Source organism: Eublepharis macularius, chromosome 3 (genome assembly GCF_028583425.1).
Source record: "Eublepharis macularius isolate TG4126 chromosome 3, MPM_Emac_v1.0, whole genome shotgun sequence".
Taxonomy (NCBI): domain Eukaryota; kingdom Metazoa; phylum Chordata; class Lepidosauria; order Squamata; family Eublepharidae; genus Eublepharis; species Eublepharis macularius.
Window position 1 is genome coordinate 51,622,501 of NC_072792.1, and position 16,893 is coordinate 51,639,393.

At 43.0% G+C, this 16,893-nt stretch overlaps 1 protein-coding gene across 1 annotated transcript in view; it reads right to left on the bottom strand.

Annotated features, from left to right (window-relative positions):
• IL18R1 (interleukin 18 receptor 1) overlaps positions 1–16,893 on the bottom strand; it is a 78,775-nt gene that overhangs the window by 33,129 nt on the left and 28,753 nt on the right. Inside the window, exons 5-9 of the mRNA XM_054974367.1 lie at positions 16,508–16,670; positions 15,247–15,315; positions 10,081–10,186; positions 9,832–9,989; positions 6,809–6,873 (exon numbers count right to left, since the gene is read on the bottom strand). Of these exons, the coding sequence (XP_054830342.1) occupies positions 6,809–6,873; positions 9,832–9,989; positions 10,081–10,186; positions 15,247–15,315; positions 16,508–16,670 (561 nt within the window). The remainder of the gene's footprint in view (positions 1–6,808; positions 6,874–9,831; positions 9,990–10,080; positions 10,187–15,246; positions 15,316–16,507; positions 16,671–16,893) is intronic.

Here is a 16,893-nt window from a genome sequence, read left to right on the forward strand (position 1 = left end):
GGAATCGAAGAGCTAAGATCCAATTTTAAAACTTACATATATAGAAGCTGAGGTGGGAAGGGATTAGGATCGAGACCACGATGCTGGAGAGGGTTAAATTTCACTGTTCATCTGATTGGGTAAATGGTATCATAAGAGGGGAGAATTTGAGTCGGAAAAAGAAATTACCTTTAAAAAATCACTAGTTTTCCTGCTAAGACCAATATAGAGTGATTCCACACACTTTGGATAATGCACTTCCAATCCTCTTTATAGATCATTTGGAACTGATTTTTTTGTGCGTGGAACAAAAAATCCACCTCAAACGATTGATAAAGTACATTGAAAGTGCATTATCCAACGTGTGCAGAATCAGCCAATGATTATATGTATAAACCCCCCAAAAAGTAAGAGAAGTCAAGAGACGTTAGGTTTATTCACCACAGAAGGAACCCCTGAAGAGGTAGCATAACAATTTGTTCAATAAATACATAAACAAAAGATCTTAAGCTAACCGAGAAGTTGATGCCTAGCGTATTTGGGGATGTATATTTCAGAGAATATTGGCTGCCAAACATAGATAACGCGAAATAGGAATTCATATGGACATGTAGGATTTTTAAAAAATCAAAAGGGCCTATAAAATTGAGAAAGCTCATTTAGTGGACTTGACTAGGCAGGGATTTGTGTTAGAGCACCACCTGCTGGCCATATCTAACAGCACATGTTACAAAACAACCACAGCGTTCTTGAAGCTCAAGTTAAGGTGTTGTTTTTAAGGGAGGACCCGAAAACAAAGAAGCACCATAAGTCTATGATTCTCTTTATTAGAAATCAAGGCTTTGCTTTTTCCATTGAAATTTGAAAAAAGAAGGGAACAGGTCTGCAGTATTTGAAACAAAAAACACAATTCCTTCAGAAATAAAATGCAGATCATTTTACAAAGAAACACATCCAAAGGGATTAATGACCAAAGGGTTATGCCTCACTGGCATTTGGTATCTCACTTGTTTCCAGAATGCAAAATCAAGTGAGAATGGGTGGTGCATATATTTTTCTTTCCATTTGATTGTTCCTTGCCAATTAATGAGATGCCTGAGAGATTCTTGAAGTTGTGTGTAGTCTTCAATTCTCTCCATTTCTAACAGAATCACTTTTGTGTTGTTTTGGATGTGGACATTGTAGAAGGCAATCTGGTGCTCATATGCAAAATGGTCACTCGTGGTCAGAAATTGGGTCATCAGGATTATCAGCCTCCAGCCCTTTTGTATTCTCTTCTCAATGGCAGTCATTGCATCTGCCAATATACACAGAAAGCCAGAAATATGCAAGAAATCTTTCTGGGCTTGTTGATTCATTGGCCACTACTGATCATTGTATGCAAAGAAACTAAGACCCCGCCCTCACAGTCCACCTTCCTGTTTTCTTCTGGCTGCTTTTAATTAAATTCTATAGCTCGATTAACTTGGTTGGAATGGTTTGCAGGAGCTTGGGCCTCTGATGCGGAGAACCAATCACTCGTTCCCAGTAAACTCACTGTTATCTGAGCTTAGGGAGATGGGCTTCCCTGTATTATTCATTTTGTATCTATTCACAACCTGCTTGAAGATGGTTGTGCCAAAACACAACATTTTGGTTCTTGATTGCTACAGATAACCATACTATGGAGAGAATGGAGCTGATGCATTCCTGACAAATTACAAATATATTTCAAGGAACCAGGAATCAGTCATAATGGGAGACCAACTACTTTGATGTCTGTGGGGAGCCAAATGCTTCTTGATACAGAGTATCCAATTTACTTGTGGCACGAGTCCATCTTGCACTAACTACCCTGTAACAGAATGCAAAAGTAGAGTGCTGATCAGGAATACAACTGGGATAAGGTGCAGTGTGACCTCTAAAGGTTCTTCTTCTCAGGAAACAGTATCCAGTGCAGATTCATCCTCAATTGATTGGCTTCATTTCTAGCAAAACAACATCCAAGCTAAACGTTACATGTTTAAAACGTAAAGTCTCGTTCCCCTCACTGTGCAGTGCACCAATAGGGAAAATAGTGCCCTGGGCCATTTCAGTTTTGGAAAACAACACAAGCGGAGCGGGGAGACATGCTGAAGCAAGCACCTCCCCTCGTGGTCTGAACTTGAATCCGGCTCCTGTGGAACTTGGGAAAATTAGGGTCCAGTAGCTGTCATCTGACAAAGGGAAATGTTTAAAAATTGTAATGTCTAGTTGGGCCCTTATCAGCGACAGCCCAAGTACTTATGGCAACCTAGGCAGCAAATAATGTTGCTGCCCAAGAGCACCTTCTGGTGCTCCTGCTTGCCATGAAGGACCCTGACACTGTAGGCGGGTAGGCTGGTGGAAGGGGGAGGCCTAGGCTGGGCGACACCCTCCTCCCCTGGCGCCCTAGACAATTGCCTGACCCTGGCCCTATAAGCGGCATGTGATTTCAGTAACTTTAGGACTAAGGAGCCATTCTGACTAAGGAGCTGTTGAAACATGTATGTTTTACAGCTATAGACTGACCTATGCTATTGAGATAGCTATAGATAAGACGGACAAGATTTGCAATTCTTCAAGAATAAGACTGTTATTCCAGTCTAGGAATTTCTTTGGCAGCTTATTGAACCACACCTCCTGTAGGGTTGCCAGGTTCCTCTGCCTGGAGGCAGTGTGTACTTACCTTCTGAGCACATGCTCCCACGCCCACCCGTCACACTGGAAAATAATATTTTTCATTGTGATGCAGAAGCTACAGATCGCACTGGGGGGCAGTTTACTAAAAATCACCCCCAAACACCATGTTTGGGGGCAATTTTTAGCAATTCATCCCACCCTCCCAGTACGACCATAGCTTCTGAGTCATACTGGAAAATGACATCATTTTCTGTCACAATGTGGAATCACATACGTTTTGCACATGTGCCTCCCACCCAGATGTCTTTCAACCCTGCTGGCCAGGTGAGCAGAGTAGGGAGGCAGGGGCCAGTGGCAGGGTATCCCCCTCCCCACCAAGGGATTGGCAATGTTGACATCCTGGTATACTCCCATGGACCAATTACATTCCTCACACAGCCTTTTTCTTGTGGTATTCTTTCTAAGGATTGTCTGTATGGCAACAGCTAGGTTACAGGCTTTTGTTGGTGTGTGTTAGTATGGTCCATTCCTCTGGAATAGCTTCTCTGAACGGGTGTGGCCTACCAGAATGAGTGGTCCAGCTTGCAGCCCCATTTCCACATGCACAGTCCACAAATGCAATTTTCTTAACCAGCAGAGAAGAGGCATGTATCTCCTGAAAGGTCATATGTCATTAAAGTGTCTTACTTGTTAAGCAAAGAATTACTTGAGTTTCATCAGTTTACAACTGTTGCAGCTCCCTTCCCTCCTCTAAATGACAGCCTTTTAAATAACAATCATGTCTCCCCTCCACCTCCACTTTTCCCAACTGAACATTGCCAGGCCCCTCAGTCTTTCCCCGTAGGGCTTGATCTCCAGGCCCCTGATCATCCTGGTTGCTCTCCTCTGCACCCGTTCCAATTTGTCCACATTCTTTTGTTGTTGCTGCTAATGCTCACTCCAAAACCCAGGACCTGGCTCCATAAGGAATATTTCAAGTCCAATTCCTACATTTTCAGCTTGCAGTTTAAATAAGTTATGAACCATCTCCCCCTGGACAAGGCTGCCACTAGAAAGTGATTAACGTACGGCTCAAAGCACTTTCCTCCTCCATCCTCTGTGATTGGTCCTTTGGTGCATGTGGGAACATATTACTTGCATTACTTGCTATAAAAGTATTTTTCACACCTCCTGCATATCCAGCTCCATCCGGTCTTCAGTATCCTGGCCTGTGAAGAGTTTGTTGGTACATACAGAAAAATTTCCCAGCTTGCTAAATTTTTTCCTCATGCCCAGAGTTTGGCTCATCCCTAGTCCCAAATTGCAGATATTCACAATCTCCTCTCACTCCTATAATTTCCCAAGTTAGTGTGAAGAGAGTCAGGCCAAACGGCTACTTTTGCCTCAGTAGGCATGTATTGGATATGGCAACACGTTTTATTTGATTAATTGTTACATTGCACAGAAATGTATCACTCACATGAGGTAGAACGTACATAAAATTAAACAAACAATATGAGGAAGAGATGCAAGTTTTTTTCACAAAGATGAAGAGCCTGCATGCTGTGTACAGGATAAAAAGACCCTTTGATGACTGGTGGATTTCTTAAGCAGGAACATTAAATATAAATTCTGTAAAAAAGATTTAAAGCACTTCATAGATGTTTATACTGGCATTTAGGAGACTTTTTTCAGAATATTTGTGCAATATGCATCCCTTTTATATTGTGACTAGAGATGGACACGATCCGCATTACGAACGAAAAAAACCCACGATAATGGCAATCGTGCAATTGTGACCCAGCGGATCGTGATCGGCCATGGCCAATGATCCAGTGGTCAGGAGAGGCCTGGATCGGGGCGTTCGGGCTCAGTTCGGGGATCCAGACACTCAGGCGCCAGCAATCTATTCCCCTGGCAACGGAGCCAGGGGAATGCCTGAACTCTGTTTGCCCTCCTTCTGTTGCCCTGGAAACCCGAATGGAAGCCCAGCTTTCCTTGATCAGCAGGGCTTCCTTCCAACCATGGAGCAGCAAAGCAGTCACAAGTTGGGAGAAGACACCGAGGGGAGGGAGGGGGAAGGGGGTGTTCTGTAGCCACGGGCACTCCAATCTCATCCCTGCAAACTCTTATAGGCAGCTCTGACAGCCAAACACAGACCTCCTGTGTTGCTGAATGGGACCCATGCTTATAAATAGCCATGGTCTTCCAGGCTGGGTTTTACTTTCTGCGAGCAGTGGAGTGGGACAGAGCTCTTGCTTGCCACTTGCTAGCCTTGGGGGAGAGAGACTGAGAGTACAATTGAGCTTGGCATCAGCCACTGTTCCTGTATCGCTGGGAACAGCGGGGTGTCCCTCCGCTGTAGGCTCCACGATCCATGATCTAGTTTGGGAATGGGAGATGATCATTGCAGATCATTTATTCAGGATCGTGGTCTGCACCGAACCACAATCCTCTGGATCGGTAAATTTTTTTGGTTCGTGGCCATGTCTAATTGTGACATCAGGTGAAATACACATGACCATTCATCAAGTGGCTGATCCATGCATGGGGAGAAAACATTACCACTCCTTTGCTTCCTTTAATTCCCCTTGAGTACAAAAATATGGTAAAATTCTCTTTCCAATGTGAGGATCTGGCACCCTATATGACTGTGTGCATAGAGTTCTATCAGGTAATCCTATGCCCTTGTAAATCTAATGGACATTGACTACAGTGGATTTAGAAGGGTGTAACTGATCTTTAAAAGTGGTTTCCTAAGTGCAGCGCCATCATAGAGCTGGGAGGGAAAGAGTTAACTATTGCCTGGAATGGACAGTTTGAGTGGCAAGTTGTTCCCTCCTCTCTGATTGGTCAGTTAGAACCTAGCTGAAGAGCTGATAGTTGGTTTCTGTCAGGATTGTTAGAGAAGGAGTTTTGTGAGTCTGACAGGGAAGGTCAGATAGGTACCCCTCTGGAGTGAGGGAAGAGGAAACTTTTGCCTTTACTGTAATATCACTGTACCGAAGAAGAATTCAATTTAAGAATTCTGAGTATAAGTGTCAGCAGAAGCTGAAGCCCACTTGACACAGACACCATAGAACTGGGAGTATGTTTTGGCCAGAGTGACTGGGTAGTAGGTTAGGCTCCTTTTCAAGCCAAAAGAAGAAGAGTTATATCTTCTTAGTTTCTAGAGGGGTTTTGTCTCAGAATCCTAGGTCTGTTGTGAAGGGAAAACAGTTTTAAACTAACTCTAGGAAACTTGAGCTGTCACAGGAAACTCTGTGAAGAAACATTGTTGCTATAACTAAAGTATTAAGTAAAACACGTCTCACTGCTAAGGATCAAGAATATAAGAAACTAAGTTTCAAGAAAACGATTTTGCCTGTTACTCAAAAGTATATTCTGTACTACCAACAAAATTTTACCTCAGCACTTCAATTCCCTGACTATACCTATCCAATCCCTGTTAAATAAAGCTATTTCCTTTTGAACGTTAGATGGTCTCCAGTGCCATTTCCAACAAAAAGGAAGAGAGCTCCTTCCCCATCAAGTTCCCGGGCAGGGCTAATAAGCCAAAATTATACCTGACTGTCAGGCTGGGACAAACAGACTTTCAAACCACAAGGATTAACACAGTACTTGGGGCTGCTCAGCCAAAGCAGGCAAACTGAATTTTGGTGGGAAAATCTGCCTCACAGTGGGGGAGTAAAGAGGGGTCATTCATATTCTGCTTCAGATTGCACTGGAAGGGACTTCTTAATAAAGTATATTTCACCCAGTGTTATACTGTGAAAGAGAGAAAAATTGACCACTTATCCAAGAAAACTACCCCATAGATATAACATTCCAGTGTGTACTGCAAGGTTCCATGGGGAGCTTTAAATCCTTTTACAGACTTTTCCAAAGTACAGCTCTAAGCTACTGTGTTGCAAGTGATCTTCTGTATTGTTCCATCATCACATTCCATGGCAGGTGCAGGTTGCTGTCATAATGATCTGAAGTCACAAGACAATACCATATTGCTGATCTTACTAATCTGCAGTCCAGAGTAAATGAACATTTCAGCGATGACATCAGCTTCTTGAGAAGGCTGTGGAAGAGATCATTCGACAACTTTTGAGCTCATTGCACAAATTTTGCTTCCTTAGTCACCATCCTTAGATTTGGTGCAGTTAAATAGTCTTTGATACTACAAGACTACATCAACTAGAAAAAACTTAGGAAGTACCATCAAGATGGTTGTAATAACAAATAAGGTAATAAAACCTGTAATTGGGTAGGTGTTCTTGTGACCTGATGAAAAGAAAACATAGGGTTTACTTTAAACCCACAGTTGCATTCCATTGATAATATAAGAACTAGGATGAGACTGTGCTGACAACAGTTAATAGGTCATGTGATGAGGCAGAATTTTTGTGGCCAGGAAAAAAATGTCCTGTCCTTTTAAACAAAGGCTTAATGTGTGTAAATAGGCACCTGAAACTTTTCATGGCATACAGCTATATAATATCAGCTGGTAAATAATATCTCATTAAAGCCTCTATTAATGGAACAGAACCTTTCCCCCCCCTCCAGGCAGTTGGCAACCCTAAGCTGAATAAGGCATCTCTGATCAGTAGTGTTCAGTTTCTGATGATCTCTTATAGCCTGAGGTGTTTCAGTGAGCCCCACTACAAATGAACCTCCAACACACCTACACCTTGTGAGAAAACTAGAAATCTTTCCATCAGGTCTGACGGTGATAACTGCAATTCATGTCCTTGTAATATTAAAGCTTTACATGGAGCCAGTCTTTATTAATGTCCTATAAGTTTTATGTGGCACAAAGCATGTGGCCCACATATCTGGAGAACAGAGAGCAGCTGCTTCCATAGCTAAATTATCTTTTAGGCATACATAATACAATGTGTTCGTTTATAATTACAAACGTGATAATATCTTGAACTCTGTCTCAAAAATTTTTGTTTATTTACTTCAATATTTGTACTTCATTTTTCTCCCACTGGAAACCCAAAGCAGCTTACAAATATAAACATATTGTCTCTTTTTGTTGCATCACAATCTTTATGATGAGCCAAGAAAAACTTCATTGTGTCATCTGTGGAGAAAGAGGTTTCCTCAGCCAGGACCTATTTGTTTCTAGAACAGAATTTTTCACATTTTCCAGTGACTGGCTTTCTTGTATTGTCGAAGGCTTTCACGGCCGGAGAACGATGGTTGTTGTGGGTTTTCGCCAGGCGAAACGTCAGGAACTACAATGCCAAGACCACGGCAATACAGCCCGGAAAACCCACAACAACCACTGGCTTTCTTGTTGCTGGGCTTTTAAGGGGGCAATAATTGGAAAGCTACATATAGAATCCTTCAGTTGCTGTTTTCTGACTAAAACTGATTCATCCTCTTTCACTTTATAAAGCTGTGTGAAATTTTTTTGAGGACAAGCAGGTTTGGGGGTTTTTTTGTTCTGAGAGAAGTTCCTTTATAAGAGGATTCATTAGTCTAAATAGGCCTGGTTTGGTCTGGTTAAATCTCTGTAGCTAAGGGGTAGATAGGATTAGTATGGGTAAAATTGGCAAGCATCTGAGGCATCTGTGGATGGACAGCACCAACCAACTAGACATTGTGGGCTGACCAGTCTGTTTCTCAGCACATTTTTAGTGTAAATGCAAGGAAAAGTGAGGTGCAGCTATATTACACCTCCAAGCTGCGGGGCCGCTGCAGAGCATGGGAGTGCTCCTGCGCTCCACAGCACCTGGAAACGGGCCCGATCCATGGCAAAATGGGCTCGCTTTCGGGCACTGTGGAGCGCAGGAGAGCTCCTGTGCTCTGCAGAGCCCCAAAATGGGCCCATTTTGGCATGAATCAGGCCCGTTTCCAGGTGCTGCGGAGTGCTGGAGCACTCCTGTGCTCTGCAGCACCCCAAAACAGGCCCGTTCTGCCACGGATCAGGCCTGTTTTTCAGGTGCTGCGGAGCACAGGAGCGCTCCTGCGCTCTGCAGCGCCTCAAAAACAGGCCCGTTTCAGCACAGATCGGGCATGTTTGGAGCCCCTGCAGAGCCTGGACATGCTCCCAGGGGCTGCACAATGACGTCACTTCTGAAGTGATGTCATCATGCCTGTGGGGAGGGGGCATGCATGCTTTGCACGCACACCCCCTCTTCCCCAAGGTAAGTGCCAGGCCCCTATTCCCCACCCAGAGGTTGAGGGGCCTGGTAACCCTAATTCAAAGGCATTTTAACATCAGTATCCATAATGAGCATGTTCTTTAAAAAGAAATTATTCACATGATTGGCCCCACTTTGATAGCAGTGTAACATGACAGCCACAATCTCGACCAAGGCTGTGTCTTCCATTTTATGAGACTAAAAGATATGGAATCAGCATGTTTCCTTCACATGAAGAAAAGCAGCTGGGAGAATGGCAATTCTCAGAAGCCAATGACAAGATGAGGAAGGAAAGGATTAGGCTGCCTTCCCTCTGATGTAGTTCTTGCTCTCAGTTGCAGCTACTGATAGAAAAAAAATCTACTGAGAGCCAAGCTACAAGTGACACCTGACACAGGTTGGACACTTGTCAGCTTCCCTCAAGGGTTTTTTTTTGAGGTTCAAAAGGTAACAGAAGGTTTATTTATGGTAGGTTAAAGTCAAAAGGCAAGTAGGCAGGTGTTTGAACTGAAGAAACAGAAAGGATTTTGTACAGGAACTTCACTGGTGTGAGGCACAAAAGACTTGGTATAACACTAGCTTGCTGGCTTCTTTCAGAGGTTGACACTGCTTCACAAACGTTTCCCTTTTAAAGCACAGACACAGCACCATTTTCTCTGAGGTTGCCCTCGGAGAAAATGGTCATATGGCTGGTGGCCCCGCGCCCTGATTTCCAGACAGAGGGGAGTTTATATTGCCCTCTGCGCCACCGAGCAGTGCGGAGGGCAATCTAAACTCCCCTCTGCCTGGAGATCAGGGGGCGGGGCCACCAGCCATGTGACCATTTTCAAGAGGTTCTGGAACTCCGTTTAGCGTTCCTGCTGAAAAAAAGCCCTGCTCAGGACACACGACCCAACTTCTCCCAAGGGACTGATGCTAGGCCCTAATGGGCTGGCAGTGTGCTCATATAATTAGTATAGCCTTGAAGTAATACTTATTGCCTTCAGCCACTTTAATCATAGCTGATATTTTTAAAGGTTTTGCCTGTTGAAAGGACATTGTTATTTCAGAGCTTAAGTGGAGGAAAAAAGATTAAAAGGCACTTCACCTTCACACGGCTCGATGCAATGTAAAGTTACATTGACTGCTCTAGACTCCAGATCATTTGCTATGACACACTCAAAATTTATGTTAAGGTCTGTTTTCCTGACTTCCTTGATATGTAATACGGCCTCTGCATAATATCCTTCATTGGGAACCATATATCTAGAAAAGAGAGTCTCATTAGTGCTCATTTGTGAGAACAGACTGGCTCAGTTCAAGTTCTGAAAATCTTTTTTACTTATTAAATACTTACAACTCCATATCTTGATCATAGTCACCAGCGATGTTCCAAAAGATTGTCGCGAAGTCTTGCTTTCGATGCCCAAGCAATGCCTTACACGAAAGATTCTTGGGAGACCCTGAAAGTAGGAATCCATAGAAACCTTAAAAATTACAGAACAGCATTTGAATACAGTAGCACCTTAGTTCCAGAGCGTAGGCTTTTGTGAGTCAAAATTCACTGTGTCAGAAACAAGTAAGAATGAAGATCCATCAGTCCTTATATTCAGATCAGAAGGTGTAACCAAGAAGGGTCACTTGGAGTCAGGATGAAAAACATAATGAGCTGGAATAGAGCAAGGAGATGTGCATAGAGGTGGAAAGTGCAGAAAACTAGCATCTGTAATGAAATAGGAATCCCATGTTGCTATTTAGCCTTGGCAAGTCCATTGTCCTGAACCTTTAATGAATTCTAGTTCCACAATTTCATGTTGTAATCTCCTTTAAACTTCTCTATAGGGGGAACTGTCACTCTACACTGTAGCTAAAAAGCTACTACTGTCTGATATGATCTAGGCTAGATACAATTCTCAAACAGCTGTAAAAGTTCCATTTGGTTTTAATGGCTAAAGATAGTGTGCCTAATTTTTATTCACCATCTTCACAGCAACATTTAGTGAGAAGAGTCATAGAAACCTAGAAAGAGCCCCGATGGATCAGACCAAAAATCCATTTAATTTAGTATCCCATTTCCAATAGCAGCTGAGATGCCTCAGAAAGCTTATGGCCAGACTCTGAAGGTAACAGACCTCTATTGTCCTCTCTGTCTTGTATTCACAGGTATACAGCTTCTGAAAATGGAGGCAGTACAGTGCTTTATAACTGCAAACTTAATAGTGAACTATTTTAATTACTTATAGTTCCCTCTTACCAAGAAAAACTCAAGGCTGGGAGAGCAGGTCACTCAAGTTACAAGCTCATGGATAAAGGTAGAATAGGAACACAGTATTACAGGTCTATAATTATCCATAAAACTATTTTCTGGTCCTTCAAGACTGTTTTCTTAGGTGACTAGAATTCCATAACTCACAAAGAGAAACATATTTTTTTTATGTATTGTCGAAGGCTTTCACGGCCGGAGAACGATGGTTGTTGGGGGTTTTTCGGGCTGTATTGCCGTGGTCTTGGCATTGTAGTTCCTGACGTTTCGCCAGCAGCTGTGGCTGGCATCTTCAGAGGTGTAGCACCAAAAGACAGAGATCTCTCAGTGTCACAGTGTGGAAAAGATGTAGGTCATTTGTATCTACTCAGGAGGGGTGGGGTTGAGCTGAGTCATTCAGTAAGAGTTTCCCAGGGTGTGGAATGCTAATGGCGGGAGGCTTCACTGTCTCCTGAGGAGGTTCTTTTGCATATGGATTGGTGCTTGATGTGCTAATCTTCTCTGCAGGGCTATTGTCGGGTGTGGAGTGTTTTGTTGGCCTGGTGTTTTTCAGAACCGGAGCCCATGCTCTGTTCATTCTTAAGGTTTCTTCTTTCCTGTTGAAGTTTTGCTTATGCTTGTGAATTTCAATGGCTTCCCTGTGCAGTCTGACAAAGTAGTTGGAAGTGTTGTCCAGTATTTTGGTGTCCTGGAATAAGATACTGTGCCCTGTTTGAGTTAGGCTATGTTCAGCCACAGCTGATTTTTCAGGCTGTCCAAGTCTGCAGTGTCTTTCATGTTCTTTTATTCTTGTCTGGATGCTACGCTTTGTGGTCCCGATGTAAACTTGTCCACAGCTGCAGGGTATACGGTATACTCCTGCAGAGGTGAGGGGATCTCTGCTGTCTTTTGCTGATCGTAGCATCTGTTGTATTTTTCGGGTGGGTCTGAATACTGCTTGAAGGTTATGCTTTTCCATAAGCTTTCCCATCTGATCAGTAATTCCTTTGATATATGGCAAAAACACTTTTCCTGTAGGTGACTGTTTTTCCTTGGTTGTTTGATTCATCCTGGGTTTGATTGCTCTTCGGATTTCATTTCTGGAGTAGCCATTTGCCTGAAGTGCGTGGTTTAGATGATTAATTTCCTCATTGAGAAAGCGCGGCTCACATATCCGTCTTGCACGATCCACTAATGTTTTCATTATGCCTCTTTTCTGTCGGGGGTGGTGATTGGAGTTTTTGTGTAAGTACCGATCAGTATGAGTTGGTTTCCTGTAGACCTTGTGACCTAACTGAAAGTTTGCTTTGCGGATGACCAAGGTATCCAGGAATGAGAGTTTTCCCTCACTTTCTTTCTCCATTGTGAATTGTATGTTCAGGTGGATGTTGTTGAGATGATTCAAAAACTCCCTCAATTCTTCCTCCCCATGGCTCCAAATGATGAATGTATCATCCACAAACCGGAACCAAACACTGGGTTTGTGGGGTGCTGATTCTAGAGCTGTTTTTTCAAAATGTTCCATGTAGAGGTTTGCTATAACTGGGCTGAGTGGGCTCCCCATGGCCACCCCATCCATCTGTTCATAGAATTCGTTGTCCCATTGGAAGTAACTGGTTGTCAGACAATGATGGAATAAGGCTGTTACATCCTCTGGGAAAATCTGATTAATCAGTGCAATAGTGTCTTTTACTGGAACCTTGGTAAACAGGGATACAACATCCAAAACTGACAAGTATGTCTTGTGGATTGAGTTTCAGAGAACTGATTTTGTTGATGAAATCTGCTGAATCTTTGATGTAAGACGAGGTTTTCCCGATGTGGTCCTGCAGGAGATCTGCCAGATGTCTAGCTAGTTCATATGTCGGTGAACCAATGGCACTCACAATGGGTCGGAGTGGGACTGAATCTTTATGTATTTTGGGGAGTCCATATAGTCTAGGTGGCTGTGCTTCAGTCTTGCATAGTTTTCTGTGCATGTCGGGATGTAGTGAGGAATTCTTGATCAGCGCATTTGTTAGCCTGGTGATTTTGCAAGTGGGATCTCGTTTTAGTTTTTTGTAGGTGGAGGGGTCCAGGAGTTCCTTAATCTTCTTTTTGTATTCCTCCGTTTTCATGATCACTGTAGCATTGCCTTTATCAGCTGGTAGAATGATGATGTCTGGATCTGCATTGAGGGTCTTGATGGCATTTCTCTCCTTGCGTGTTATATTGCTGGTGGGAAGCTTTGCCTTTCGTAGAATCCTGGCTGTCTCTCCTCTTATTTCCTCAGCTTCCTCTTCAGGTAGATGACGGATGGCAGCTTCTACATTTGCAATGATGTCTTCCACAGGAATTCTGGTGGGGGTGACTGCAAAGTTTCCTCCCTTTGCCAAGATGGAGGTTTCTTCTGGTGAGAGTTGACGGTCTGTCAGATTGATGACAATGCGTGCATTGTCGAGCATTGGGCTTGTCTTTCGTTTTTCCTGTAGTTTGTTAAACTTCTGCTTCTGTCTGGATGTGTGGTTGGTAAACACTTGTTCCATCTTCCTGTAGGTGAGATTATCGACCTTGTCCCAATCCTGACTTCTCATTTTATGGCTGGTGTTGATATGCAAGCAAAATAGCTCCTTGTCTGTGGCAGCAAGTTCTCTGCGGGTAGTGTGGATTCTCTCACGTAAGAGGGCCTGTTCTAGACGGTCATAAATGCGGTTCGCCTGTGTGGTTTCGAAGATTCTTTTAGTTTACCAAGGTTCCAGTAAAAGACACTATTGCACTGATTAATCAGATTTTCCCAGAGGATGTAACAGCCTTATTCCATCATTGTCTGACAACCAGTTACTTCCAATGGGACAACGAATTCTATGAACAGATGGATGGGGTGGCCATGGGGAGCCCACTCAGCCCAGTTATAGCAAACTTCTACATGGAACATTTTGAAAAAACAGCTCTAGAATCAGCACCCCACAAACCCAGTGTTTGGTTCCGGTTTGTGGATGATACATTCATCATTTGGAGCCATGGGGAGGAGGAATTGAGGGAGTTTTTGAATCATCTCAACAACATCCACCTGAACATACAATTCACAATGGAGAAAGAAAGTGAGGGAAAACTCTCATTCCTGGATACCTTGGTCATCCGCAAAGCAAACTTTCAGTTAGGTCACAAGGTCTACAGGAAACCAACTCACACTGATCGGTACTTACACAAAAACTCCAATCACCACCCCCGACAGAAAAGAGGCATAATGAAAACATTAGTGGATCGTGCAAGACGGATATGTGAGCCGCGCTTTCTCAATGAGGAAATTAATCATCTAAACCACGCACTTCAGGCAAATGGCTACTCCAGAAATGAAATCCGAAGAGCAATCAAACCCAGGATGAATCAAACAACCAAGGAAAAACAGTCACCTACAGGAAAAGTGTTTTTGCCATATATCAAAGGAATTACTGATCAGATGGGAAAGCTTATGGAAAAGCATAACCTTCAAGCAGTATTCAGACCCACCCGAAAAATACAACAGATGCTACGATCAGCAAAAGACAGCAGAGATCCCCTCACCTCTGCAGGAGTATACCGTATACCCTGCAGCTGTGGACAAGTTTACATCGGGACCACAAAGCGTAGCATCCAGACAAGAATAAAAGAACATGAAAAACACTGCAGACTTGGACAGCCTGAAAAATCAGCTGTGGCTGAACATAGCCTAACTCAAACAGGGCACAGTATCTTATTCCAGGACACCAAAATACTGGACAACACTTCCAACTACTTTGTCAGACTGCACAGGGAAGCCATTGAAATTCACAAGCATAAGCAAAACTTCAACAGGAAAGAAGAAACCTTAAGAATGAACAGAGCATGGGCTCCGGTTCTGAAAAACACCAGGCCAACAAAACACTCCACACCCGACAATAGCCCTGCAGAGAAGATTAGCACATCAAGCACCAATCCATATGCAAAAGAACCTCCTCAGGAGACAGTGAAGCCTCCCGCCATTAGCATTCCACACCCTGGGAAACTCTTACTGAATGACTCAGCTCAACCCCACCCCTCCTGAGTAGATACAAATGACCTACATCTTTTCCACACTGTGACACTGAGAGATCTCTGTCTTTTGGTGCTACACCTCTGAAGATGCCAGCCACAGCTGCTGGCGAAACGTCAGGAACTACAATGCCAAGACCACGGCAATACAGCCCGAAAAACCCCCAACAACCATATTTTTTTTACTTTGTATTTCTTTATTACAGAAAGCGGGTTTCAAAACTACAGCTGTTAAAGAAATAACATTCTTACCAATCTCTGCTTCTATAACTTCATTGTCTTGAGGATAAAGAACTTTAATAGGTATTGGTGAAGAGTCTTCTGTGGGATTTTAAGAAAAAAGATAAAGGTGTTAGATTATGATTTGAGGCTGGTTTTCCTAATTTAGATATACACTTTGTAACTATAGAATTCCTCAGGAGATGTGAAATAGTGATGCATTTCAGCAATATAAAAGTAGAATGTTAACATCCTTTTGTGTGAAGCCTGGGTAAGAGTGTATGAACATTGGTACAGATTGATGTCATGAGTATATGACAGTTCTCTACGAATTCTGAGCTACAACTCCCATGATGCCAAGCCAGGAATCTATAGCACTTTCCAAGATTCCATCACATTCTGCAAGCACCTTTGGAATTCTGAGGTGGAGTGGCAGGTGCCAGCACAAAATGTCTGCCATAGGAGGCGGAGCCAAGCATGCATTCAGACACAAGAGAGCAGGGGATGAGGAATAGAAACTAATACACACAGAAGAATCCCAACAGGGAATAAGGCAAAAACACAAAATGATGATCAATACGGGAAAGGGAGGATAAAACATGTATACCGCAAGAAGATGGTCAGGGTGGGGGAGGGGGAGGCTCTTCCACTACTCTGATGCTCCCTATCCCCCACCACTTCACAGCCAATTCGCGGGTTCTGGTTACAGGATTATGGATCTTTTTCCAGTGAGAAGGAGGGAATATCCAAGTTAAAAAAACCTTTTATTTGTATCAAGGCTACTACTTTTACCTATTTGTATGAAGAGGAATACTAATCTAGAGGTGGGAATATAGCACAAACAAGGAAGTTAAAAAAGTTCAATTTAATGAAAGCAGGTAATTCAAGTATTGTAATTAGGGTTAATAATGTTCATTTTAAAGATGACAATCCTTCGTATGGTATGAATTTTAATGGTCTAAGAGCAGAACCACAAGTGACAAAAGGCACAGATTGGACACTTGTCAGCTTCCCTCAAGTTTTGATGGGAAATGTAGGCAGCTTGGCGGAATGTTGGACAAGTGACAGTTGAAAAGTCCATTGGACAGCAGTCAGAGAGCGAAGCTGCGAGACCAGGATGCCTACATTTCCCATCAAAACTTGAGGGAAGCTGACAAGTGTCCAATCTGTGCCTTTTGTCACTTGTGGTTCTGCTCTAAGATCCAAAGCTCTAACAATTATGCTGAAAAATTAATAAGGAAGCTGATTTTTTAAAAAGAAAATGTTAGCTGGGTCTTGTCCATGGTCGTCTTACCTACAACTTCAAAGGTCCTTGTTGCAGATACATTAAATTTTCTTCCACCATGAGTGTATGTAAACTGGCAAGTATAATTTCCATTGTCTGCTTCATTTGCACCAGAAATATAAAGTCTAGAATTCTGTATTACGTATCTTGAGCCATTAATGTATTTACAGTCCTGAAATACAAAGCCCTGTTCATTTATGAGGATTAATTATTTTTTATAAAGTGCTTATCATAAGCACATAAGAAGATCCCTGCTGGGCCAGACCAGTGGCCCATCTAGTCCTGCATCCTCTCTCACACAATGGCAACCAGTTACTCTGCAGGGGCCAATAACAGAACACAGAGGCTGAGGCCTTCCCCTGAAGCTGCCTCCTGGCCCTGGTATTCAGCATTTA